Source organism: Plectropomus leopardus, chromosome 1 (genome assembly GCF_026936395.1).
Source record: "Plectropomus leopardus strain MGB_pleo_1.0 chromosome 1, ASM2693639v1, whole genome shotgun sequence".
NCBI classification, from domain to species: Eukaryota; Metazoa; Chordata; class Actinopteri; order Perciformes; family Serranidae; genus Plectropomus; species Plectropomus leopardus.
Genome location: NC_142176.1, coordinates 23,779,487 through 23,805,066, shown reverse-complemented (window position 1 = coordinate 23,805,066; position 25,580 = coordinate 23,779,487). Strand labels below are relative to the sequence as shown.

The 25,580-nt window shown below is 40.3% G+C and overlaps 1 protein-coding gene across 2 annotated transcripts; it reads left to right on the top strand.

Moving 5' to 3' along the window:
* The first annotated feature begins 294 nt into the window (after positions 1–294).
* urb2 (URB2 ribosome biogenesis homolog) lies at positions 295–24,103 on the top strand. Of its 2 annotated transcripts, none has more exons than XM_088078217.1 (12): positions 295–373; positions 1,376–1,531; positions 2,597–2,773; positions 3,435–4,576; positions 4,690–4,828; positions 5,668–8,110; positions 8,925–9,067; positions 9,845–9,955; positions 13,301–13,543; positions 18,502–18,598; positions 19,473–19,600; positions 22,926–24,103. In XM_088078217.1, exons 2-12 carry the CDS (start codon positions 1,406–1,408, stop codon positions 23,121–23,123), a joined length of 4,947 nt encoding a protein of 1,648 aa, XP_087934343.1. In that variant the 5' UTR covers positions 295–373; positions 1,376–1,405; the 3' UTR covers positions 23,124–24,103. The 2 variants fall into 2 exon arrangements, with proteins under 2 accessions (XP_087934343.1, XP_042353413.2); XM_042497479.2 differs by having other exon boundaries at positions 8,907–9,067.
* Positions 24,104–25,580: the final 1,477 nt, after the last annotated feature.

The following is a 25,580-nucleotide window of genomic DNA, read 5'->3' as shown; positions in this document are numbered from 1 at the left end:
TCCAAAGAAATGTAATGTTATGTTGTTTATATTTAGTTCATACAGGCATACGTTTGTTCATAAGAATATGGTTATAAGGAATATTTGCTAAAACAAAATACAATTTATAAAATAAAAATAATCTACAAATCTTTTTTGACATACTACACATTATTTTATTTCGAAATTAACCTAATTTATAATAAATAGGAAAAAAAATCGGTTAAATGTAATTATTTCTACCAGGATCTGTGGTGAGAGAAGGCGAAACGCGAGTATTTGGCGCTGGTCAGTTGATTTAATCGTGTCTCGATTGTTTCTGTCTGTCCGGCAGGGTGAAAGTTGAAAGTTCACCGACGTCTGAAAACAGGAGACACGTGCAGATTGAAACGTCGTAAGTGCAACAAACTAAGCTCGCACGAGTGTGCGTAACTACTCTTAAATAATGAACATTAAAACTCAGTGATGTTTTGCTTGCGTGCGGACGAGACGCAGCTCCGTGTTAGCGAATATTCTGACTGTAGCTCGAACATGCTGTGTAGCTCGCTGACGCTAGCTGTGTCAGACAGACTTGAACAGACCTGAAAATGAGAAAAAAAAAACCCATTTACCTTTGCCTTGAACTTTTTACCAATATCTTGTTGAAAATAGGTGTTTGTAAGATCTGGTCGTATATGTTGGGCTAAGGGCCGCAAGTTATTAAAAGCAGAAGCAGAAATATTTATATCTAAAATAAGTCACACATCTGGGTGTTTTTGGCTGCTCTGCCTAAAAAAACTGCCTGATGAGCACCTTTCACAACGATCTATTTCTTCAGACTTTAATATGTTATGTGTGTCTTTTTCAATGTTTATTTCTGTGTAACATGCCGTGCAATTATTATCTGCAGTAATATTTATAGGCTATATTTTTATATTTGACAGTAAATAAACTACATGCCATGTGTGTACTTCAGTTATCCAGTGCAGCAATCAACCAACATACAGTATTTGTATAAGTGACAGGTCTATATGGTGAATACAGATTTTTTAATACTATTTCTTGATATTATGTTATTTGTATTTTTGCAATATTTTTATTTTTTATGGCATTTTTTTTCTCTTGCCTCTGATTCTTGAGCAGCTGTAACATGTGAATATCCCCAGTGTGTGATTAACAAAACCTAGTCCAGTCCAGTCTAGTATGTGTCTGTGGAGGTGGATTTTTATTTTCCTTGGTGGGTTGGTGTCTGCACATACATTTTAATGTTATTGTGATATAAATATAGATTTCCTTACCCTCTTTCCTAATCTTACCCAAAACTCATAGTTTATCACTGTTAATGAACTGTATACTTACAACCACTGCACCTATGTTCCCTCCCGCTGACCCTGACTCCTCCATCCTCTCTCTGCAGACCTGTGCAGAAGGAGCACCGGCTGCAGCGATGGCTGCCATCTACTCGGGTATCCATCTGAAGTTGAAGAGTCCTCAGACTCCCTGGGAGGACAAGTTAAAGCTCGCACGTTTTGCTTGGATCTCCGCTCAGTGTCTGCTGCCCAACAAGGAACAGGTAACAAATGAAGAGAAGAGCAGTCACTTCACTATATGCTCATTCAGTAATGAGAAGTCCCTGCTGTATTTTTTTCTTCTGAGGTGATTAAGTGTAATTTTTGGACCTCAATCAAGAATGTATTTTATATAAAGACCAATGCTACTGACTGCATCATTACGGACAATAGCCTTGTTGATCATTTAAAGGAGAAGTATGCAGGATTTAGCGGCATCTAGTGTTGAGGATTACAGATTACAACCAGCTGAAACTTCTCTCGTCTGCCAAGCATGAACTCCCGGCTGGGATTCCTTCAGTGTTCATTTTTCAGGACAAACCAGCGTCTCTCCCCCACAGTTTAGCCTGTCTGCAAAGAGCACCTGTTGATTTGTGCTCACCTTTTTTCTCTGATAGCTTAAGATTTTTTTTTCTCTGGAGTTGAATTATCTGCAGACGTCTCCTCCTCTCCAAAACAAAACGATTGGGTCATTCAAACAAACAAAAACATTGTATAAAGAAGTTGCACATTTTAATAATCAGTGTTTTTCCGTTGTGAATGGCCAGATCTGGAGACAGTGTTTGATTTGTTTATTCTGGGCTGCTTTAGAAACATGGCGGTCACCATGGAGGAGGACTTGCTCCTTATGTAGATATAAACGTCTCATTTTAACGTCACAAAAACACAACGGTTTTCATTATCAGGTGATTATACACTAATGGAAACATATTCCCCTAAATCCTACACGCTGGACCTTTAATGGGGATTACCTGTAGATATCGTTTGTCCAACACCTTTTCTTTTCATTTTTATATTGATTTTAGTAAAGTTTTGCATAAAGGAATTCTTTTGCATGGATTTTTAGAGTCACTTCACAGACGTGGATTACTGCATGTTGAAGTTTTGAGCCTAAATTAAGGATTTGCACAGTCCTAACTTGTTGAATGTTTCATTTGACAAGTTTGTGAAACATTCAGTGTAATTTCTGGGATAGCTGTGAAAAGATTGTTTGTTTAAATACATTTAAAAGCAGCATATAAATGTTTACCATCTATTTGTACACGCATTGACCCTTCGTTCCACTGTAGGTGCTGTTGGACTGGTGCACTCACGCGCTGACGGGCCGCTACAGTCAGAAAGTGGAGTTTTCACAGAGTGTTCTGGAAGGACTCTGGTGTTACCTTGACGATCTGCTTCACAGCCGCAAGCTCCACTCGCTTCTCAAGCAGGGCAAGACCGTCAGCCTGAGGCTCAACATGGCTCAGGTCTACTGGCAAGACTTTAACCCTTTAAAACCTGGCGCTTCATTACTTTTTCTTGTGCTGCTGTCAGATGCCTTTACACGAGCTTAAACCTCTGAAACCTGAGAAAACTGGTATGATTTCTTTTAAAAACAAGGGGAAAAACACAATGAGCACTCTGGCAAGAAATGTCAGACAAACTGCAAAAAAAATAGTGAAAAGTTACAGGGAAATGATCTGAAAATAAATTGGGGGGTTATTAAATATTATCAAAAATTAATTTTCTTAGTTATATATTTAAGTTATGTTACAGTAAAAAAGGAAGAAAAAAATGTAAAATGCATTTTCCACTTTTTTCTTCTTGTTTCAGGTAATTTACTTGTAATTTTTTTTACTAATTTCTTGCAAATCTGTGGGCCATTTCTTGTTAGGTTGCTTTTTGCCTCTTCCCCGTGTTCAAGGCAGTTTTCACAGGTTTGAAAGGGTTAATAAGACCACCACTGCAAATTTATTGTGAAGTTTGTAATGCAACAACACTGTTTTTGGAATTATTTTGTAGTGACTGTCTGCTCTATAATTGCATGGTGGACATGTGCTTTGGCTGTAACACATTGATACTATACAAAGAGCGTGACATTGATAAATGAAGGTTTTACCGACACCTCTTTTCTCTGTTTGCCTCCAGCTGCTGCTTGACCGTCTCCAAGAGTGTGCATGTGCCGGCTCTAAGTCTCCGGTGTGTGTGTCCACCATACTGAGTGTGTGTCAGGGCCTTCTCTCTTCTCCTGCGCTCTCATCTGTCTTCACCACCAAGTATGAACTCATGGTCGATCTCCTGGCAAAGCTCTGCTCACTGGCCAGCCGGGAGTTACAACAGCCAAAACCCCTCCTGAATGAGGCTGTCGCATGTCAGGATGAGGTGATGACGGAGTGTTTACAAACTCAGCCGACTGAAGCTGCGGACGGTTCACAGACTGAGCCCGATCAGCCAGGGTTAGATGCTGAGAAATCCTCTCTGAAGCTAAAGGAAAACAATCATGCAGCTAAACTGTTTGAGGTGTTGCTTCAGGTGCTGTCGTGTTATTTGTCAGTTCAACGACAACAAGCCAATCCTAACAGAGTATTTACCATGGTAACCAACCAGCTCATCCAGCCGTTAGTGCTGCTCAGACACCTGCTGACCTCAGGGGAATTCGCCCCCTCTCATCTGTGCCTCCGTCAGCAGCTGTCGAGAGACATCCGCACCAAGATCGACTCCATCCTTCAGTTGGCTCTCTTCCCCTCTGAGCATCTGACGTCCTACAAGGAGGAGCTCCTTCCATCCAAAGAGGAGTCTGGGAAACGTGGTCCTGGGGGGGCGAAAGGCCCCTTGAAGCCAGTCAGTGCCATACTCTCCAAACTGAATGCTCAGGGCTACTGTGAGCCGGGCCTGCACTACACTGTGAGGTCAAACACGCTGTCTCTGCTGTTCAAGTTCTTTCTGGAAAGCTACGCAAAAGGGAGAGGCGAAAGTGAGGAGCCCCACAGGATGCTGTGTTTCTATTTCCTCTCCAGACTGGTCCCGGCCTTGGACATCTGTCTCGATGGACACTCGCTTTCACCTGCCAAAGCGGACCAGCCAGAGTCGTGTGGGCAGAAGTCTCCTCCAGCCTCCCTCAGTTCCCCACAGAGCTGGAGCCTGGCTCTGCTGGCTGTGGAGGCCCTGCTCAGCCAGGCTCTGTCCGCTGATATTTATAATGTAGCAGCAGACAGGATCAGACACAAAGAGGTCCAACTCAAATTTTACAGAGCTCTGGTACAAATGCTCTTCAACCAGGCCCAGCCAAGGTAAACAGTAAAAAAAACACTCCTTGATGTATTTTTATTGTCTTTAGTCTGGACTTCTCTTGTAACCTTTTTGTTGGTCATACAGTGAAAACTTTTTCTGTCTTGCCCTTCAGCATCCCAGCATGGTACCGCTGTTTAAAGGTGCTGTTGAGTCTCAACCATCTGATTCTTGAACCGGACCTGGACCAGCTGTGTTCTTCTGCCTGGGTTAACTCTGAATGCATGGAAGCTCGAGTGCAACGGGCCAGACAGGTCTGGATTTAAATCCTAATCTATGTTCTCAGGGTCATGACATTCCTGGAAAAGTTATAAAATTAAAAACAAATGATTTTTTTTCCCAGTGAAAATAATTTTGCAATTAACCAGGTTTCACTTGAATCCTTTTAAAGTCCTAAAAGGCATTGATTTCATTAATCTGATAAAAATAAGGCCCTGATTGGTATTGAATGGACTTAAATTGTCCTTACAAAAGTCTTAAAAATTCTCTGACATGGGAAGTGGGATTTTATGAAGAGTTTTCTACATTTCTTAAATTGTAAAATAATTGGTAACATATTTAAAAAAATCTTAATAAATTTGTTTCTAAAATTCTCATTAAGGCAATCCAAGTCGTGGAATCTCACATGCAGATTGAGAAACACAAAAAACAGCCAAAAATGCCAGATATTTCTCACTTCTTTTTGCAAATCAGTAGAGACTTTTATGATAATTTAATATGTCCGTAGTCTTCCATGTGTTCCATTCTAAAAAGCTTTTTTTGCTTTGTTTTGTTTTCTACATTTGATGTAGATAATCAAACTTTTTTGCTTACAGTAAACATTTGGGTAAACAAAATTGTCCTTCAGTATTGGTTATCAGAAAATTGGTCTTAAATTTTAAACATTAAATGGCTATTTTGCTATAGAGGCCTAACTATTTTAAACTACTTAAATAAAGCCATGGAAATGCGAAAAAATATATAAAGGCAAAAGTTATGGAAAACTTAAACCCTCATTGTGTGATTTACTCACACAAAACGGTGAGAAATTAATATGTGCGCATGCAGAATTTAAAATATGTTTGACTGAGACAAGATGTTTGTTTCCCAACAGCTGATGGTGTGCAGTCTCCTCCAGACGTACACTAAGCTCCGTCAGCTGCCTCGCCTCTTCTCTGAGCTCCTGGCTGTGATCTGTCAGCCCGCACTGGACAAACTCCGACCTCCTCTGCTGTCTGAGGGCGTCTCCGCCTCCCTCAGCACTTGTCTTCTTGATGCTCCCACTTCTCAGAGCCTAGAGATCTGCTCGTTGGTGTTGGACAGCATCAGGAGATATATACTACCTGACCTGGTGCAGGAGGAAAGAGAGGCAGAGAGGATGGAGATTGATGGGGGGAATAAAGAAATAAAGGTGCACCAAGAAAAAGAAGATGCATCTTGGAAGCTGTTCTCCCTCAGCCAACTGCTTCATGTTGTTATGTTTAGTGTGAAGACTTTAGATAATGCCTCTCCTCTTCCTATACTTAGGCAGAGTCAGGGCCTGATGGAGGAGATGCAAAAGGTAGTCAAGGAGTTACTGCACCTGTCAGCAGAGAAGAAAGCTGTAAAAGCAAGCTCAGTTCAAAAGACCTCAAAGAAAGGCAAAAAGAATGTGGACCACAAAGAGTCAGAGAAGGTTTCAGAGACTAAAATAGGAGTGCTGTGGGAGCGGAAGACCCAGGAGGCCGCTCTCCTCCTCAGATACACCTGGGTGGAAGTCGACACGCTTTTTAATATCCACTGCAGCAAATACACATCTCTTGACTTGATCCAAACAGCAGCTGCCAGTCAGACTGAAGATCTTGCTCCAGTCCTCATCCAAATGGAAAGACTCCTCTCTGGTGAGATCGTTCCAGCATCTTTGCAACCATCCTGCAGGCCCATGAGCTGTTTGCTGCTCAAACTCCTCACTTTGCAACAGATGAAGAATGTTTTGTTCGATCCGACTTTACTTTCTGACCGCAGCACCCCAGGACTGCTGAACAGAGCAGCCCAGTTTATTTTAGCTAAATCAGAGTTGCGTCTGGATGGAGAGCAGGTATGGGACGGGCAGATATCGAGTGTGAACGCCAGCTCATACCTTGTAGCACACTGGTATCTTGTCACATCCAATCTGCCTTTGATAGTTCCCTACCTGAGCGGAGAAGACATGGGCAGCATAGCAGATGTACTTGTCAGTTCAGTCCTCAGCAGACAGAACGACGCAGGAAAGGACCGGCTGCCCGGCTGTCTGACTGTCTCTCTCATATCTTCACAACTTCTTCAAAGCGCCGTTCTCGCTGAGTTGCCTTCGCTGTTCTCTGCGACAGTTTGTTCCATCACACAAAGGATTGTTGGTGTCCTCAAGGCAGCTCACGCAACCAAGGTGTGTGCTACGCTCCTGAAGCTTCAGGAGAATGGAGATGCCAGCCAGCCTCTGTCCACACTTGTGAAAAAAGAGACTATAGTTGAGGATATATTGGCATCTTCAAAGACTGGAGAGGCGTCTTTGTTGCTGACTGTCACGCAAAGCAAGGAGCTGGTAAACCTACTCCAAATCATAACAAACCTAAACCCAGATGGGATGAACTCAGAAGATCTCTCCTCTACTTTCCTCCTCCTCCTCTTCATGCTCACCTCCACCTCCGGTCAGTCAGAGCAGACGGCTCCTGAGTCCGGAGGTGATGCTATCTTCCAGGTGAAACTGCTCAGGATTTTGACTTGTCTCCTGGAGGGTAAAAATTTCCAAAGTGTTTTGAAGCTCATCCATGGTGGCACTCTGCTGCAGGCCTGTGTGTCCTCCCTACTTCAGAGTAGTAACATTGGAGGATTTCAAACCACAAGCAGCTCTGATTGGATGGATTTAATCAAAGCGGTGCAGGGATTCATCAGAACCCTGGTCCAGTTGATTATAAGCAGAAACAGCAGCGTTCGACTCAACCTAGACCAGTTTGCCTCCTATCTTACCAGTAAGGAAATGGCACCTAGTCCAGCAGGAGCGACCATTTCGTCTGTTCATCTCCTGCTGGCATCGCTGACCTCGTTTTCCCAGGTGATGACCTCTAACTTGGGAAGGAGTAAACCAATGGATCAAACTCTGACTCAGATGCTCACAAGAACGACGGCCTCATTGGGAGCAGCTGTTGAGTCCGTCCTAAAGCCCCAGACTGTCAGTCAATCAGCCATCCAGCCAGCCAGCGTCCTCGGTCAAGCCTTCGTAGTAGAAGTTGTTACTGTCATGCTGCAGTGTGAACTGTCCTCGCTGCCAATGGAGGATGAGCAGAATGACACCCGGCTCACCCTCAGTCATATGAGCCTCTATCACGGCTTCTGCCAACAGATCCTCAAAGAAATAATTTGTGCCCACAGGCCGATGGACTTCCTAGTTTCCTCTCTCCATTTCCTGTCCGCTTTCTACAAAGCAGCAGAGAAGACGAGAGGAGAGACAGTGGAGGAGCAAGGTCAGGAGACAAAGAGCGGAGAGAAGCTGGATCAGCTGTACATGCAAATTCTGCAGTGTGTGCACACACTGCTGACAGGTAAACTCATGGAGAACAAACATGTCATGCGCCCGTGCAATCAGTCAGTGTTTGTCTTTCATTAATTACATCTGCATATTGCACACACTGACACGAGCTTAAGAGTGATTGTATTTAGTTTATTCCATGCAAGCGGTTTCTCCTGTTTCAGTAAGTTAGTGCTTGTGTAGTCTATTTGGAGAGGTTTTTTTTTTTCTTTTTATAGAGGTGACGTAATAATTGACATAAAATCAAAGCAGATCAAACAACAAATCTTCACATGGAATCTATTTTTGGCATTACATCTAAAAGTTTGACATCAGGGTAACTGTATACTTTATATTGAAACATTTTGTCCCCCTTTATTAAAACTAGGGTGGGAAAAGCATTAGAAACAAGACTCTATATAATGCAGGCCAATGCAACGTCACTGCAGACTCAAAAAATTAGCACATAGTTGAAGTCAAGGTCATATTGGAGGGGGGACACGTGAAACAGAAAAGACACCTGAACATTTTGAACATCAAACATTTAAACATTTTTTGCATTCTTGAGTAATAATTTGTGCTGTTTCTGCATCAATTTATGGTGTAAATATCTTACATTTTGTCAAAATACAAGTCCTTATACAAGCTGCTTTCATTTTTAAATTTGGGGAGAAAATGCACATTTTTAAAATATCAATGAGGGTGTGTCCCCTGTGTCCTCCCAGAAATGTTATGGATGAATTAATATCTCTCTGACAATTTCATTTAGAGCCTAACACACTTAATTGTCGATTTGACTGGATGGAGTCACACTTTCTCTTTGATTTCAGCCTCTTGGCTTTCTGCAGATGATGTTTATGAGCTGGAGCCAGCTGTGCAGGAGCTGCTGCGCCACCTGCTGGAGAAAAGTACGATGGGTCGGTTCAACCTGCTGCTGTTGCTGATCAGAGAGAGACTGGACACGGGCAAGCTGAGGGCAGGAAACTACAGGGTGAGGCTCAATCCGTAATGCTCAAGATCTTTTTTTAGCATTTAAAGTTATACAAATACAGTTTAGCAAGGATATTATTAGAATAAAATACAGTATGTGCCCCCACTCTGAGTGTTTCTCCAATAGAGCCCTATCCCCACTATACCATTCAGCAAACAGAACAACAGTCACACAGACAATTACAGGTATATATTAAGAAATTAAATGTGACCATGATAGTAGGTCAGACACAAAATAAAATATGAGATTTACAAAATTTAACAGACAAAAAAATTAGCACAGAAACAATAGCAAATTTCAAAATGAGTAGAAAATTACAAAAATGAGGTAAATTATGTATAATAAGGAAAGTCAGATGCTTATAAGGTCTTTAATCCATCGCTTAAACGTTGGAGGAATTTTTTTCCTTTCATTTAAGCAGTAAAAGTCGTCTAGGTAAAGGAGATGATCATGATCAAGATCATTTTTTTTTTGCCTGACTAACCTTTACGTTTTGTAGAGCGACTCCAAATACAGAAGCAGAAGCTAGGCTCCATCCTGATAACTTGGATACCTTTGTTGTTTAATGTTTAAATATCTCAGAAACTGTTTAAATTTTGTCCAATATCATTTTTTTCTGGGATGTTATTGTAATGTTTTACAGAAAGAGCTGTCTTACATAATTATAGGGTGTTTCTATTTCTTTTTTTCTCCACCGTGTATCATTTTTGCTGTGATATTAAATATCTAGCAAATGAACTGTTTTCTCACCCTCCCTCCTCCTTTACTGTTCTGCAGGAGGTGCTATCTGCAGTAATCATCATTAAGCTGCTTTCCTGTTGTCAGATACCTGAGCCGTGCTCTAAAGCTCTGTGGCTCATTGCACCACAGATTCTATCTGCTATGGTGGTAAGAAACAAAAACAAACACACACACACACACACACACACACACACACACACACACGTTGAGTCATATGCTGAGTCATATGTTGCAATAAGAGAATTTACTTCAGTGGGCACACACACATAGGCATATGTTATTTATAGACAGATGTGCACACATACGTGCACTTGAACAAAGTTTTGTGAATTTTGATGTGAGGATGTGTTGTTCTGGTCAGTTTAGTCATTTTGCAGTTGCCATCATATCAGGCCTTGTACTGCATATGTTTTTGTTCAAAGTGTTTGAATATGTCCAAACGTCAGTGGCCAGATTTATGAACGATGTGTATGTACAAAAAGCGTGCATGCGTACACTTCACCACAGATAAGCTTATGTTTATAAAGTAATAACGTGCGTACCTCATGTATTCTTCATAGCAGGCTTTAGTGGAGATAGCTGAGGGTTATATGATAAGGGGGAGATTTGTTACAAGCCAAGAGACTGGTATTATGGGTGTTATTATTTTTGCAGGCTACACAGGGTTCTGGAAAATTTCAAAGATGCATTTATAAATTTGATTTTAATTTATTCATCAGTGAATTCCATCATTCTTTTTTTTAATTTACCTTAAAAAAGAATTCACATTTACATATGAGCCATCATCTCCCTTGTCAATGATTGTTTAGTTTGATCCTGAGTCGTTAAAGGATTTGGTGAACATTTGGTACAACATGAGCGCTGCGAGTGAATTATTGATCAGCCTTTGGATGTTGAACAGTAACAGTGATTGAGATTTTACCACAATGATGATCTTTTTGGCACAATTACTATATTTGCGGTATGGTCATTACAAATATCAAATGTTGGAGAATCTTGCTGATGCAACACATTTGATGAAACTACACTTGTTCTTTTTCGTATTTCTCATTGACTGGTCTAATTAATGGCGCAGTCGGCACAATTATCGATATGCAAAGTGATTTTTAACTGCATTTCTACATCAGTTTATGGTGAACTGTAGGAGTGGAGAAGAGGCTTGTGCATGTGCAGCCAGCGCTACAGTGATTTGACATTTATAAACCAGTATCAGGCATACGTGCGTGTTTATAAACCAGTGAAAAGAATGCACATTTCTTTATTTTTGTGCGTACACACAGTTTTAGTCATGAATATAGACAGAGTTTTATGCATCTTGCCCCAGGAGTGGTAAACAGCATAATATTTTTTGATTGCAGTTTCTCTACCGACCTGACAGGAGGAGCTGCCTTCTAACCTAAAATGATCTGAAGAGTATTGTGGTGGCATATGTCTGTGATGTGATGTTGTCTAAAGGCCTTTTATCCCCAAAAAAGAACCTCACCACTTTTCAAGGTTCAAAGATTCAAAAAACTTGAATGTCCTCGAGGGGCGACTTGCTTTACAGAAAGTAGTCCAGCATAAATCTATACATTACAAAATACAAAATACAAGATTCATATTTCCTACACTGTTACCATGAATCATGGAAAATAGAAAAAAGAAGACCAAATGAAATGACATCCAAGGTTATAGTTAAAAACAAAAACAAACACAACACCACAGCTCTGATGGAAGCATCTGGAACTCAGCATATAAATGACGCTGAAGGTCCTTTGAGATGACCCTCATTTCACAGAGGTGCTGAAGGTCATTAACTGAAGCACCAGTAATCTTACGGCTCAGCTTTATGGTTGTTTTTTTTTTTACATGTTTCTCTTGAACATGTGTGTGTGTGCCTTCTATGTTCAATAGGAATTGTATGTTTGTTTCATAAATTCAATAAACGAATATGTGAAAACAACATATACAAAGGCTGCCAAACCAGCAAATCAAAGAAAAAGAAACAACAGACTCAACATCAGAAACATAAAAGGTTTAATCAGTCTCATGTCCACATTAAATCCTCCCAACTTCTATAAAAAGAGTCATCGATGATTTGTGTTTTTACATACAGCGTCTGCATCACATTTAATCTTCCTGTGTGGGACAGTGCCCAAATACTTGTACTGCTGCACTGCTGACACTGATTCACTCTTAATCACTCTTGGTGCAGGGGCACAGGGAGGACCCTCCTTCGAAAATCAACAAACATTTCTTTGTTCTTTGCCACATTTATTTGGATAGAAGAATCCCTTAGCACCAATGAAATAGCTGTCATTAAATCTTTTCTAATCTTTTTCTTGCATGTGTAGATGAGTGGAAAATCACTAAGCACGACTTCTTTCAGTGACTTTTACTGAAATGTTGAGACAGGCAGGGGACAGTACCACGCTGAGAGTATTTTACAGTATGTTCTCTGGCTTTACATCAGTAATTATTTTAGCGACAGTGTGCTGGAGCTACATGTGACAGCCGTCTTGAGTGACTCAGCGGCCAAATGACAGTCGCCGTCTGCTGATTTCCGCTCATTGTAATTTTCACTGTGGCTCTTTTCGGTCAATGACTTTTTCGTCGGGCCTGCTGGGTGGAGCAGACAGACAACACAGCAATCTGCTTAACCATACTGTACACACACACACACACACACACACACACACACACACACACACACAAAGCACTTAAATATGCTATCCATGCTGTTCTGTCTCTGTTAGTTACACTTACTGTGTCCATATGTCTGTCATCTGCCTGCTCTGTTGTTTCTGTCTTTAGATTATTCGGGAGACTTTCGTCTTAAATCATCTTAATTTAAAGGATTGCTTTACCTACAAAACGATCATTTGGTTGTGTGACCTTGAAACTATGAAGAAAACCGTTTTTGTATGCCTCCATGGAAATTAGTGAAGTTATTGATTTATTGGGGACCAGCTTCAACAACAGCAAAACCATATCAAAACATCTGTTTACAAACCGACTGAATTCGTGCAGTGTAATCCAAGTCATATCCGATCATATTCTCAGTACTTCCCAAACACGCATCTTCAATAAAAAAGACCTTAGGAGTAGAGTCTGTCTCTTTTACTGTCTGTTCAGTTTCATACGGCAAGGTTTTAGTAAAAATCCATGTGATTGAGAAGAACTGAGCATACGACCGAATAAATGAGACTTGGATTATACTGCAGAAGTTTCGGTGAGTTTGTAAAAAAAAGTTTTGATATAGTTTTGTTGTTGTTAAATGCAGACCCCCATCAATCTATACGTTAAAGTGTTTACCATTTTCCTTGGAGGCTTGTGAGAGTTTTCGTGTACATGTTGACTTGTCAGAAAAAGCACAGGTATGAATAATGAAATGAGTGACGGCTGAATTCCATTTAGCTTCTTTATTTTGAGCTTCCTTGAATAGAGCAGACCCATTGTTAATGTAATCAGTAACGCCTGTGCTTTTCCCACTTGTTTCTCTTTGTGTTGCAGTTCTTGGTAAAGTCATCCACTGAAGATGTCTCTTTGACTCTTCCCTTTACCGTTCCTACGGTGATGTCGATGACATCACTGCTGCGTCAGGGGGAGGGGCTCATCACCAACCCTCATCATGTGATTGTGGTCCTCGGTGCGCTCCAGTCGGTGCCCCTCGACCATTTGACCCCACCCGTCTACCAGTCAGCGTTCCTGGCTGTTCATGAGACGCTGTTTGCCATCATCCAGTGTCATCCTCAGGTATGAAGAGGCAAAGGGGAAAGGGTTAATGGAGGGAGTAAATGGATTTGCAAGAAAACATGGGCCCTGTTTAGACCTAATATTAACATGCATTTTGGGTGATCTGATCACAAGTGGACAGCACTAAATACAGATGTAAACGACCACCAAAACGCACTGCGATGCAATCACTTAAACCACTTGCTGAGGTGGTCCGGGAAACATTTCTTTTTCAGTGTTAACACTAAAGGATTCTGATGCGTCCTTAGCAGGGTCTACATCATCAGTGCAGGATTTGGTGATGTTTACGTTACAGCATGCTAACACTCTTTTTATGTCGAGTTGGATGACGTGTTGATCATCCATCGTTTTGTCCTGTGGAAGGAGACGTGTTAAACTCTGCTGACAGCGATGTCACCAGCTGCACTGACACAATGACACAGCCACTAATTTGATTAGTGAGCATGCAATAGAGCAGCGAGCAAAAGTGTGGACATAATAACTGTGGACGGGACACTAACAAAATGTGAACACAAGTGGTCAGCTGGAGATGCTTGATAGGCACAGGTGTGAACAGTGTTGTGTCTTGGCTGTCCACTTGAGGCTCTTGGAAATGAATCTAAAAAGGATGTAGTAATTTATTTGTATGGCAATAATGTCAAAGGTTAGGTGTAGCAGGTTAGCTAAAGGGGTTTAATTTGGCCTCTACAACAAGTTGTGGTAATGTTTTCAAAGGAAAAATAAGTCAGAGTGAGAGATAAACTAGCGGTGTCCCTGACTAAATTTGCATCGTCAAATCTGATTTGTCATTGTATCATATTTTCTTTTTGCTCACTGATCCATATTCTCATTTGTGACATTAGTTTCCATCTTTTTCCACACCAGACAAAAAGCTGAAACAGCTAATTAAACAATTTGTCTTCTTGACAAGACATTAGAGCGTATTTCATCATGGGATGTATTCCATTTACCAGTGTTGATGCTCGTGCACTGTAGGTTTGTGCTGTGTGTCGGTGCAGCAGTAGCACTGTCCACAATACTGAGAGGGAGCAGAGGAGATTGATGGATAGATAGACAGACAAACAGACAGAACACATCACTTAGTTAGGTTCCTGATTCCCTCTCAGTAGTTGTAAACAAAACTTTTGACTTTCTCTCAGAGAGAAACAGCTGTTTTAATCCTCCCCTCACTGAGAGTTGTTTATTAGATCAGAAAATGTTGAGCGTGGGGCGCAGGTTATCTCAGTTGGTAGAGCGCAAGACTCATATTCAAAGGCTATATGTCCTCGTCCCCGGGGTCTGAGTCTGACCGGCGGCCCTTTGCTGCATGTCATCCTCACGCTCTCTCATGCCACTTTCCTGTCATCTCTCTAAAAAAGAAAGAAACTGTTTGGCGCTCTGTGAATGCTTCATTTTTGTGTGAATGCTCTGATTAATAAATGCATGTCAAAATAGGCTATGATATGTTGGTAGAAACCAAGCAGTTCTCCGTTACATCAGACATTCTGCACCCACATGTAGCCTGAATGGAGTGATCCTTTGTTTCATAACTATTTTTTCCCAGGACTGCGACTATTCAAGGTCACCCTTATATTATGAGCACATATCATGTAATCACACACATGGCAACCAATTATTCTGGCACAAATGTGTGAATGTGTGCAAGAAAAAAAACAAACATAAAATATGCATCATGTAACCATGAGACTATTAAAGTATTACAGAGAGAACGTTAAGGAATTATGATACATTTCTGCACTCGGTTGTCAGTTTATTAGGTACATGTAGCTGAAACTAATGAAGTCTAGTAATCCAACAATGCTGCAATAAATCCTATCTCTATTAAATTTATAATGTTCAGTTTTTGTTGTAACTGTTTTAGAGAGGCGTTGATTCAACTTTATGGTCAGTTTGGAGGCTGTAGCTTGATGCTGTTAAACTCTGCTGCATCACACTGAGAGGTGTTTCTGCTGTTCACATCGTTGATGGTTTGCTGAGTAACAAACACCTTTCTGTGCACTACATCAAAGATTATGTAATGACAGACTGATGTCTTTGTAGCAAAAAAAAAATAATTAAAGGTTGAATTGCTTTATAAAAGTTGACAATTATCAAACAGTATCACCTCTTTAAAAGGCTATATCCATATTGTAATGTGAACCCTGATTCAAAGAAAATTGTGTCTTGTGCCTGAAACTGTGCAGCTGAGCCCACAGGATGCCCCAGAGGAATGTCGCTTTTAAAGAAAGGATATTGCAGCTCACCAGAGTCATCCTGCAGCTGCACGAAAACCTCATAACGTCCAATTTCTCAGCTTTTACTGGAAGTGTTTGCATTGCACCCAAAATTTCAAAGAAAGAACATTGCTTCCCTATAGAGAGACATTTTACTAGAAATGTAAAACTTTTAAATGGGGATCCACATTCCAGCCCACACGCAGCCTCTTATTTTGGTGTGTGTGCTGCGTTCATGTTATAATGGTGTTAATGTGATAATTTTTTAGTCGCTCGCTCTTTGACATGTTGATTTTTTTTTTTTTTTTTTTTTAGTACAGAAACGGTGACATAGAGCGACTGAAACGGGGCAGCTGCATTAAATCAAACGCAGCTAACTGATATCAGATGTTTGTGAGGACAGAAGACAGCAGTGAAGAAGAGGAGTGAGGGAGGGGGGAGGCAAGAGAGGAAAGGAGAGTACATTCATAGAGGAAGAGAGGGGAATAAAAACAACGTGATAAAAAGATTAGGGGGGAAGCAGAACAAAAGATGAAGGTGATTTGAATGCGACACACGAGGCAAGTTTCAGGAGTGAGTATAGGAATAAGGAGAGAAGAGGGGAGTGAGCTGGAGAGAGGAGGTGTGATAGGACGGAGAGGAAGGAGGAGAGGTAGGGGAGCTGGCATGCAGTGGTGGTTGGCATGGAGCTGATTTAAGTCGATGGAAACCATTACTGAGCTCCAATTAGAGCCGGTGACATCATCTCTCTCTCTCGTTTACATTCTCTCTCCCTCTCTCCCCCTCTTTATCCGTCCTCAGTCCACTGTAGGACTGAGGAGAGAACAGAGGGAGGTGTGTGGACAGAAATGCAAACGTAGCTCTTGTGGGAATCCAACTTTTACCTCAGTCAGTTTTTGGACTGTAACTTTATGGTTGCTGTGCTTCAACTCAGTCAGTGAAAATGATGTGATAGACAGGTATTACAGGACTGTTTAATCCAAAATTAAAATATTTCTCTGCTCAACTGCTTACATCCTAATTTCCATTATAATTTTTCTATAAGTTTCTTAAAATCTAGGAAGACCCATTGCCACACCCTGACAATAAAAAACATATATTCTCCATGCTGCAAAGTGCTTTGGATGTACCACTCCATTAAGTGGGAATATTCTACATGTCTTATGCACAATTTTCTACACATTTCCCTTTAATCAAAGTCCCGAGGGCGCAAACAGCTCCAGCAAAGATGGAGGCGTTGGTGTGGCAGAGTGGGAGTCATACACTGTAAAGTCGTTTGAATATCCTCAAGAATAAATCTCTTCATATACATGAATGTAGAGCTTATAGAACAAAGTGGTTAGCTTTTCTCTTTTTTTCTGCCTTTTATTGATTGATGAAAGTAGACTGGAAACAGGTGGTACGATATGCAAGGTCCCACAGCTGGAATTAAGCTGGTTATGTTGCAGTTACGTGGTATGCACTATAACTATTCGGTTACCAAGGTGCTCTAGTAGTTAGCTTTTCTACCAGATTCTTTGGCTTTGCAAAACCAATTGAGTAGATTTACAGTATTTAAAGAGCGGAGAAACAGTCGGACAACTCACATTTGAATTTGTATATTTCAACAGCAGAACGTAGTTAGAGTTTCGCCTCTAGACTCCAGCCTCACCACTCCCCACAGATATGTTTACATGAGATATTAAGTGATGATTAAATGTCTCACACTTGAGCCGGAGCCAGAGGGAGGGTGTGGAGGGTGGAGGTGGGGCTGAAACAGCAGGCAGCAGTGCTGATACAGGGCAGCAGCGGCATTGAGTGTCTAAACATATAAAAGACTCGCTGAAAACTTGGCGTGGTTTTGCAGGACGTAGCGGCGCATGCCTCGGGGAGCTTCGTGACCATCGCAGCCCATGAATGCGTGTTAATAATTTATGTCACAACCTGCCAGCACCTTTGTTAGAATGCAGAACAAAATCCTGAATTGTTTTGCTTTGATCAAAATGAGAAATTGGACTGAGTCTGTATGTGCTAGTTTTATCTCTAAAACTTGCAAAATTAGGCAAACTAGACAGAATAATTCACACTAAATACAAATATGAAGGCATGCAGAATCATAGTATTCATGTTTTTCTATAATTTATATGTTTGTTCTCAATCCTGTAAACATGGAAATTGATAGTCTGCCTTGTGAGCCTGTTTGGATTGGGCGTGATGCAAGATACTGAGTGGATTTCTGTTATTGAACATAATTTAGTCAGTCCAAATGTCAATATATTTTAGCCCTGTTTAGCTGTACATCATAATCAATTTGAGAATTTATCAGCAGTCAGGTGAAAGTCATTTAAATTCAGATCTGCAGGGAAATCTAGTTTCAGCCGTGCCAGCAGTACAAGGAGCAAAACTCTTAAGTATAGAAAGGTAAATCAGTGATCACAGAAAAAATAAAAATCATCTCTGTTTGAAGTTACACCTAGCATGAAGTCTTTTGTTGGTATAATCTCATGGTAAAGGTAAAGATATGGCTAATGAGCAACTTTTTAGGTTAAAATGTTGCTATTTCATCCAAAAAAGTGTAAAGACAAACCAATGTGAGTTGATGAGAACGTGCATCATTCACACTCTGTGTAACGCAGGATGTGAAGCATCAGCCCAGAGAAATACCTAGTTTTTTAGGGATTCCCAAACATATGCAATATCAGTTAACTCTAATACAAATGTTTACTGTCTAAATATACTTAATAACTGTACTTCTCATGTGTACAGGTGATGTTGAGTGCAGCGCCGTCATTCTTAAATGTCTTCTATCGTCTGGTGGCGTCCATCATGCAGGAGGGTCGGCAGAGAGGAGACAGTGACACAGGTAACACACAAATCCAGACAAGACTGGTTATATAGTACCATAAATGAGTGTGGAGAGGAAAATATTGGTTTTGGAAAGAAACATTTATACCGTTTTCTTTGTGAAGATAATGATTTGATTTAATCCACTCAGAAAAGCAGGTTGTTGATGGTTGTCTCTTTAAAGTACACAATGAAAAACAGTAGATTGAGAGAGTTAAACATAATTATATGTCCTGAAGACGTGATGGTAGAAACCCTGTTATTCCAAACAAAGAATTAACAGCGGATAAAATAACAAATCGCACCATGTAAATTCATATAAATGAACTAGAAAGCCAGTTTGAAGCTGTATTAAGTTTTAATTTAAATTTGTCTCTCTGCCCTTTTCCTTTTACTGGAAGTGCTAGTGGGTGGTGTCACACCCAAACACAAACTGTTGGCAGTTTCTGATATTCACTCAGCAGCAGTACCCAAACTGCAGAGCCCTGGTGCAGAAATTTCTACACTTTTATTCATAAGCCAATAAGTCTGCTCTTTTGGAAAATTTCGTAAAGTACGTTTACATTTTTATGTGTGCATCCTTTTCTCAAATTTCTCTCTAATAACCCTTATTTCTTCATGGCTTCCAAATTAAGTTGGCTTAGTGGTGCAGTTAAAGTGTTGTGCAGCATTGTTTTAAAAAATACTGGGAACTCTGAAGCCCAACAGGTACTTGAACTGAAAAAGTGTAACACACAACTGAAACTTTTCCCACTTCCCTCAAGTGCAACAAATCAAAACTGCATCCAAACCCCAAAGTCCAGGCTGTAGTTCCTCAGGCATACCTGAGGATCATAGCTAAATAAACAAAACTCATGTTTATCACATGTAAACACTGTTTTTCTAACACCCAGACGGTGACGTATACCTCCAGTGCTCCAGACTGATAGAGAGGATGTACTCTCACATCGCTGCTACCGCTGAGAGCTTCACCACGCTGTCGGCCTTCATGGTGGCTCAGTACGTCACGGAGCTGCAGAAGGTACACACACACACACACACACACACACACACACACACACACACACACACACACACACACACACACACACACACACACACACACACACACACACACACGTAGTCACAGTATATTACAAAGTCAACATGCTTCCTCATCCAAACCCATCTGTCATCCCCACTGATTTTCCACAGCTGTGAGTGACACACACACACACACACACACACACACACACACACACACACACACAAGCACACATGTATGAAATGAGTGAGGCAGCAGGATCTCAGCTGATCCTTTGATCCAACACAGTTTGTCTCATGGTGTGCGTTGAGCTGGCGAGATTCAGCCGAGCAGAGTGACGGAGATGCTGACGCTCAGACGCAGCGATGGGGAAGTATTTCCATTGGCCAGATTGTAAATGTGCACAAATGTGAGTGAACTGGTCCGGGATTACTGTAACTCCACGCGCTGGAATGAAGCTTTAGGCTGGATGTTCCCACAGCGCAGTGAGTCACGTCTGGTCTGTGAACGCGGCTCCTCTCTGCTACCAGACTGTAGTTAACATGACGCCAACCTGACTCAGCAGTTTCCAGCACAGTTACACATTGAGAGGAAGACATGAGAGTGCCCGTCCAGACAGGCAGGGAGACAGGCAGAGAGAGACAGAGAGAGACAGACAGGAACAGTGAGGAAGGGGTGTTTCGGGATCCTTTCAGCTCTGTGTGAGCCATCTAATAATCCTAAAATTGGATTTCTATTGTGCTTTTAATGGGGCTTCTCAAAGAGATGGACCTCTTTGTAAGTCAGAGGCAATTTAGCCGTCTCTGTGTCAGAACAGTTTCTAATGGCTCTTTGCCTGAACTGAACTTTCTGTGCAGCAGCCAGGTGTTATTGGACCAGAGTGGAGCTGCCGTTACACAAACAGTTTCTATGCTGGTGCACTTTGTGAATTCGTTTTCATATTGAACATGTTTGACTTGTTATTCTGTTGAAACCCCAATTAAAAGAGTACTCCACTAATTTATTTAGCATTGCGCTTCCACAACATTGTCGGACTCATGATAAACAATATAAAGAGAAAGGGATCTGAATTGATGCACCAGAACCAGGTTTTTTGTTTTTTTTCGTGTGTTCTTCCTCAAAACCACAGGCCTGAATTTCCCAAAGCGTAGCTTCATGCAGAGATGAAAAGGGACTACAGATGTCTCATAAACTCAACTGTAGTCTTCAGTCACAATAGTACCGACAAAACAAGAAGAAGTTGTGGGATGGAACCTAAAATGAAGTAACAATGGTACATAGTAAAAGGGATGCAAATTTACAATTCATAACCAACATCTGTGTCTTACTGCCTCGTTTCCACATAGCTCTGTGTACGTACGCAAGTCAACCAGACCTGCTCTTGGAGCCAGCCTCAAGTGGCCATTAGAAGAACTGCAGTTTATGGCACGTAGGCATTGCCTTCATTTTTCAGCCCCAGAAAATTCACAGAATCTAGATCCGATTATGATAACACCACCAGGTATCAGGACAGTCAGTGAGGCATTAAATGTAACGTTGGCAGACTACACTACATGATATTTGATACAGAACTTTGCTGAAAACCTGTAATGGGCTGTTCTCTTCATGAAGTCTGTCGTCAGGTGAGCGATGTGTCTTATCAGATCATTTAACAGGCTCAGTCTCCAGCACAGAGTGACTGTCACCTTCATGATGTGTGTCAAAGGTTGGAGCAATGTTGTCCAGCCAACTGTACCGACCATCAGGTCATGGATGTGTTCACACCTGTGAGGACATGAAGTAAGAGGGAAAATAACCAGATACTGTTAAATTTATCTCGGCCTGTTTTGCAGTGTTCACAGAGCACAAAAGGTGTTTCTGTCTCTTTTGGAAAATTACGTAAAGTATGTTTGTACATTTACATATGTACATTTTTATGTGTGCATCCTTTTCTCAAATTTCTCTCTAATAACCCTTATTTCTTCATGACTTCCAAATTAAGTTGGCTTAGTGGTGCAGTTAAAGTGTTGTGCAGCATTGTTTTAAAAAATACTGGGAACTCTGAAGCCCAACAGGTACTTGAACTGAAAAAGTGTAACACACAACTGAAACTTTTCCCACTTCCCTCAAGTGCAACAAGTCAAAACTGCATCCAAACCCCACTTTCTGTAATGTTTCTGTCTGTTGTGTGTGTGTGTGTGTGTGTGTGTGTGTGTGTGTGTGTGTGTGTGTGTGTGTGTGTGTGTGTGTGTGTGTGGACTTGCACATTTGTGTGTTGTTGGAGAAAGAGAGTAAAGCTGGCATTGCATTGGTTAATTGCTTCTGTCACACAGTTATAAAGTTATAAGTGTGTGGACTTTTTCAGATCTTAACCTCAGCATGTTTTAAAAAATTCTACTTTCCACTTTCCAGATCAGTTCAGAGCAATAGTGGCCAAAACGTATTTAAATTATTATTCTAGGACGCCTGTAACATCAGGCAAAGGGAATAATGATAAAAAGTAGCTTTTCAGCTAACTCAGTTGCATTTCCATTTGTCTGAATGTGGATTAATGTTCATTGTGCCTTTGCAAATAAAACGTAAATAAAGTACATTAGATTTAATTAATTCCAAAGAATAAAGTATTACTTTGAAGTGAATTGGTTACAGTATACCACATCTACCTATTCTAAAATATGCACAACAGCAATAATGTTATGATATTTCATTGATCCTCTTTAGGGTGGCCTTCTCTCTGAGGCCCTGGGGGTGTAAATCGAGGTTTATGGACCATTTCTTTATAACCGAGCCTCTGCTCCATATGCCTCGTTGAATATTTGATGTTTCAAACAGGAGTTATTAATCAATCATTAGCATCGTCCCTTTGTAGTCCTGCTTTTAATATTTGTATTAACACATATTTTGGCAGGATGGATGACGTCGCTGTCCTTTGAAGGCACACTAATTGACTCTCGTCATGGTTATGAAGCTAGATGTGAGACTTATATTATAATCTGTGTCTTGATATGTTTGCCCTCAGGGCGTCCCCCCCGGCTGTGTGTAGACGCATAGTATCATGTTGCTAGCAATCAAGTAAGAAGAAGAAAAAACGTGATCTCCATAATGTGTAAGCCTTGGAGTGTGTGTGCACGTGTGTGTGTGTGTGTGTGTGTGAGAGTAAGAAAGAGAGAGAGAGAAACTGGAAGGATCATTGCTGTCTGGTGTAACTGAGCCTACTGATGGTGAAACAGAGATATGATTTATGAAATAGATATCAGATTTTAAATTCTGGTCCTTTCACCCTTTGTCTCATCTGCTCACGTCTCCTTTTTCATCATAACTGCCCTCTTATTTACCTCTGCAGGTTACTCTGCGGCCAGATGTCAAGTTGCATCTAACGGAGGGGATCTATCGGATACTGGACCTGTGCATGGAGCAGGATATTAAGTTTCTGACAGCCGGACTGCAGATGGGAGTCAGAGAGGTGTTTAATGAGCTGTACAGCAGCTACACCCACTACCACAAAGCACAGAGGCAAGGGGAGGACAAGTACACGGTTTGAGCTGTCACAGCAAGCACTCTCAACGTCTACACTTCAATTTAATTAAATTCAAATGTTCTTGCTATAAAAAGACTATGTATATATGTAATTTTTTAAAATTTTAAATGGGAAATGCGACCTAACAGCTTATGGATACCATCCAATGTTAAGAGTTTTAACACAGTTATTACTGAGAGAGTACATTTGTTTTTTTTTTTCCTGAGACAGTTTTTTTTAAAATAAATAAATCTGACTTGAGGTTGACCAATAGTGGATATTTAAAGGCCGATATAATAACAATAGTTTAAAACAGGAAGAAGTTGATTGATGATTAATTGGCCAATATCACCTCAACACACCCACTTGTGAAACTCTTTTTTTTATAAAGTCAAAGCAATACATAAATAAATCAATTTGGATCAGACTATCAAACTTAAAGTAATAATAAGTTCCCAAATAAATATATATAAATCTGGAACTGAACATCAAACTAACCTCAAATAATCTTGGTGGGAGTGATCTTTATTTTTTGAACTATTAATGTTTTCAGACACACTGAGGAAGGAAAAACAGCTGCATGACAAAATACAGTTTTTTTATCGCCTCACCTATTTGAATAGATCAAACTGAAAATAGTGAAAAGGAGGCTTCCTTCAGTGTGTTTATGCCGAGACCCACAAGCATTACCAACACAACAGTTGCACTGCCTGATAAACAGTAACTGGTAAATATTTGATGTCTGCAAACACAAAACAATCTACAGTTGGACCACTTTGGTTACACTCTGCATCTTTAAACATACACACACACAGTCGATTGTTACCTCTCACTGCAGCCGCGACAAATGATGTGTAACATTTTCATATTACTATTTAAAGATGGCTTAAGTAAGATGTAATTAACATTGACATGTTGAGGAAGATATTGATGCTTTTTTTCTATGTGGCTGTTTTGTATTTTTTACCAAAACTTGATGATAAACAGATCATTTTGAAAACAGAGTTGTCTCAAGCTGGTTTTAATTGTCATTTTTTAAATTCATATATATTTTAAAGAGGAAAAAGTTGGATTCAAACTGGACATATTGCAGGTATGTGGTATCCAACTTTACGATGCCAGGTCCCCTGTGACATCCCACAGTGGTGTTGTTTTTGCAAGAGTCTGTTTTAAAGGTCTACAAAAACAGATTAATAAACTGCAATTTTACACAAGGAGACACAATTGAATAATTAAATAATGTTGTCATAGCTGTTTTTCGCTAGATTAAATAGAGGAAATGATCAGTTGGATTTATGAAACCTCTGAGAAATGATGGGTTTTTGGGCCTTCATATTTTGAAACTCATTATGAGGGAACTGGTTGAGCATGTGTCATCACAAGTGTCATCTATACACACTAATTTCAAGAAAACATTTCTGTGTGTGTTTTGTGCTTTAGTTGCTGCAGCAGGGCAATATGTTTTGGGATATTCTCTAGATAATTTATTTGAAAAAAACAAAACAAAACAGAAACCCTTTGGTTAAGTGCAGTTAGTAAAAGAGAATATTTGTCTAACTACCTCTCCTGTTTGTTTTATTTAATGAAGGTGTATAAAACAGACCATAAACCTGTCATTATGCCCCGCCCCCAAGAGAGACTCTGTCCTGATAGCTGGTTGCTACGTGTTCAGACTGACATTACTGCTGCCCTTAAATAATATTTGGGCTTTAAGACAATAAGAATATAACTCCACAGATTTGTCTTTCAGCTAAATGTAGCCGTCAGAAAAACATAGCTTACTGAAAAAAATAAAAATAAATAGTGGGCCACTAATGAGGACAAAAAAGACAAGTATCAAATAATTAAATGTGTAAATAAATATATAAATAAGTGATTAAAAAATGCAAAAATACATTTTAAGAAATGCTCTTATGACCTCATTAATATACAGACACAGAAATACAGAAATAAATGTAGTTATAGAAATACAAAAAGGAATATTAATTTATTTATGTCCTGTTCAGTCATGATTTTCCTCATTCATGTATATATGAATCTATTTAGTTCCACATTTATTTATCATTTATTTATTCTTGTATTTATATTGTTTATTATTATTTATACATTTATTGACACTTATTGAGTCTTTTTTTCATCTTCCACAGCCCTCTGTGTCTGCATGTACAATACAGGCCTTCACACCCTCATGTAATGGCAGTTAAGTTTTTGATCAAACAGCTGAAAACTCACATACAGGTGACAGTGTTTCACCTCGAGGTTTATATAAACGCTTGAAAATGGGGATAAAAGTGTTTATTTCTCAGAACCAGAGTATCAAAGCAAAGTTCAACAAAATGGAAGACTGTTCAGAAAACCTTGCTTCCTCAAGGAGCCTTTATGTCTCAGTAAAAGCTTCACGAATGAGGCGTTCGGTTGAACGCACCCACCAGCTCTCCTGCAGAAGCTCCCAGAAATGTTAGATGCTTTTGTTTTGCTCTG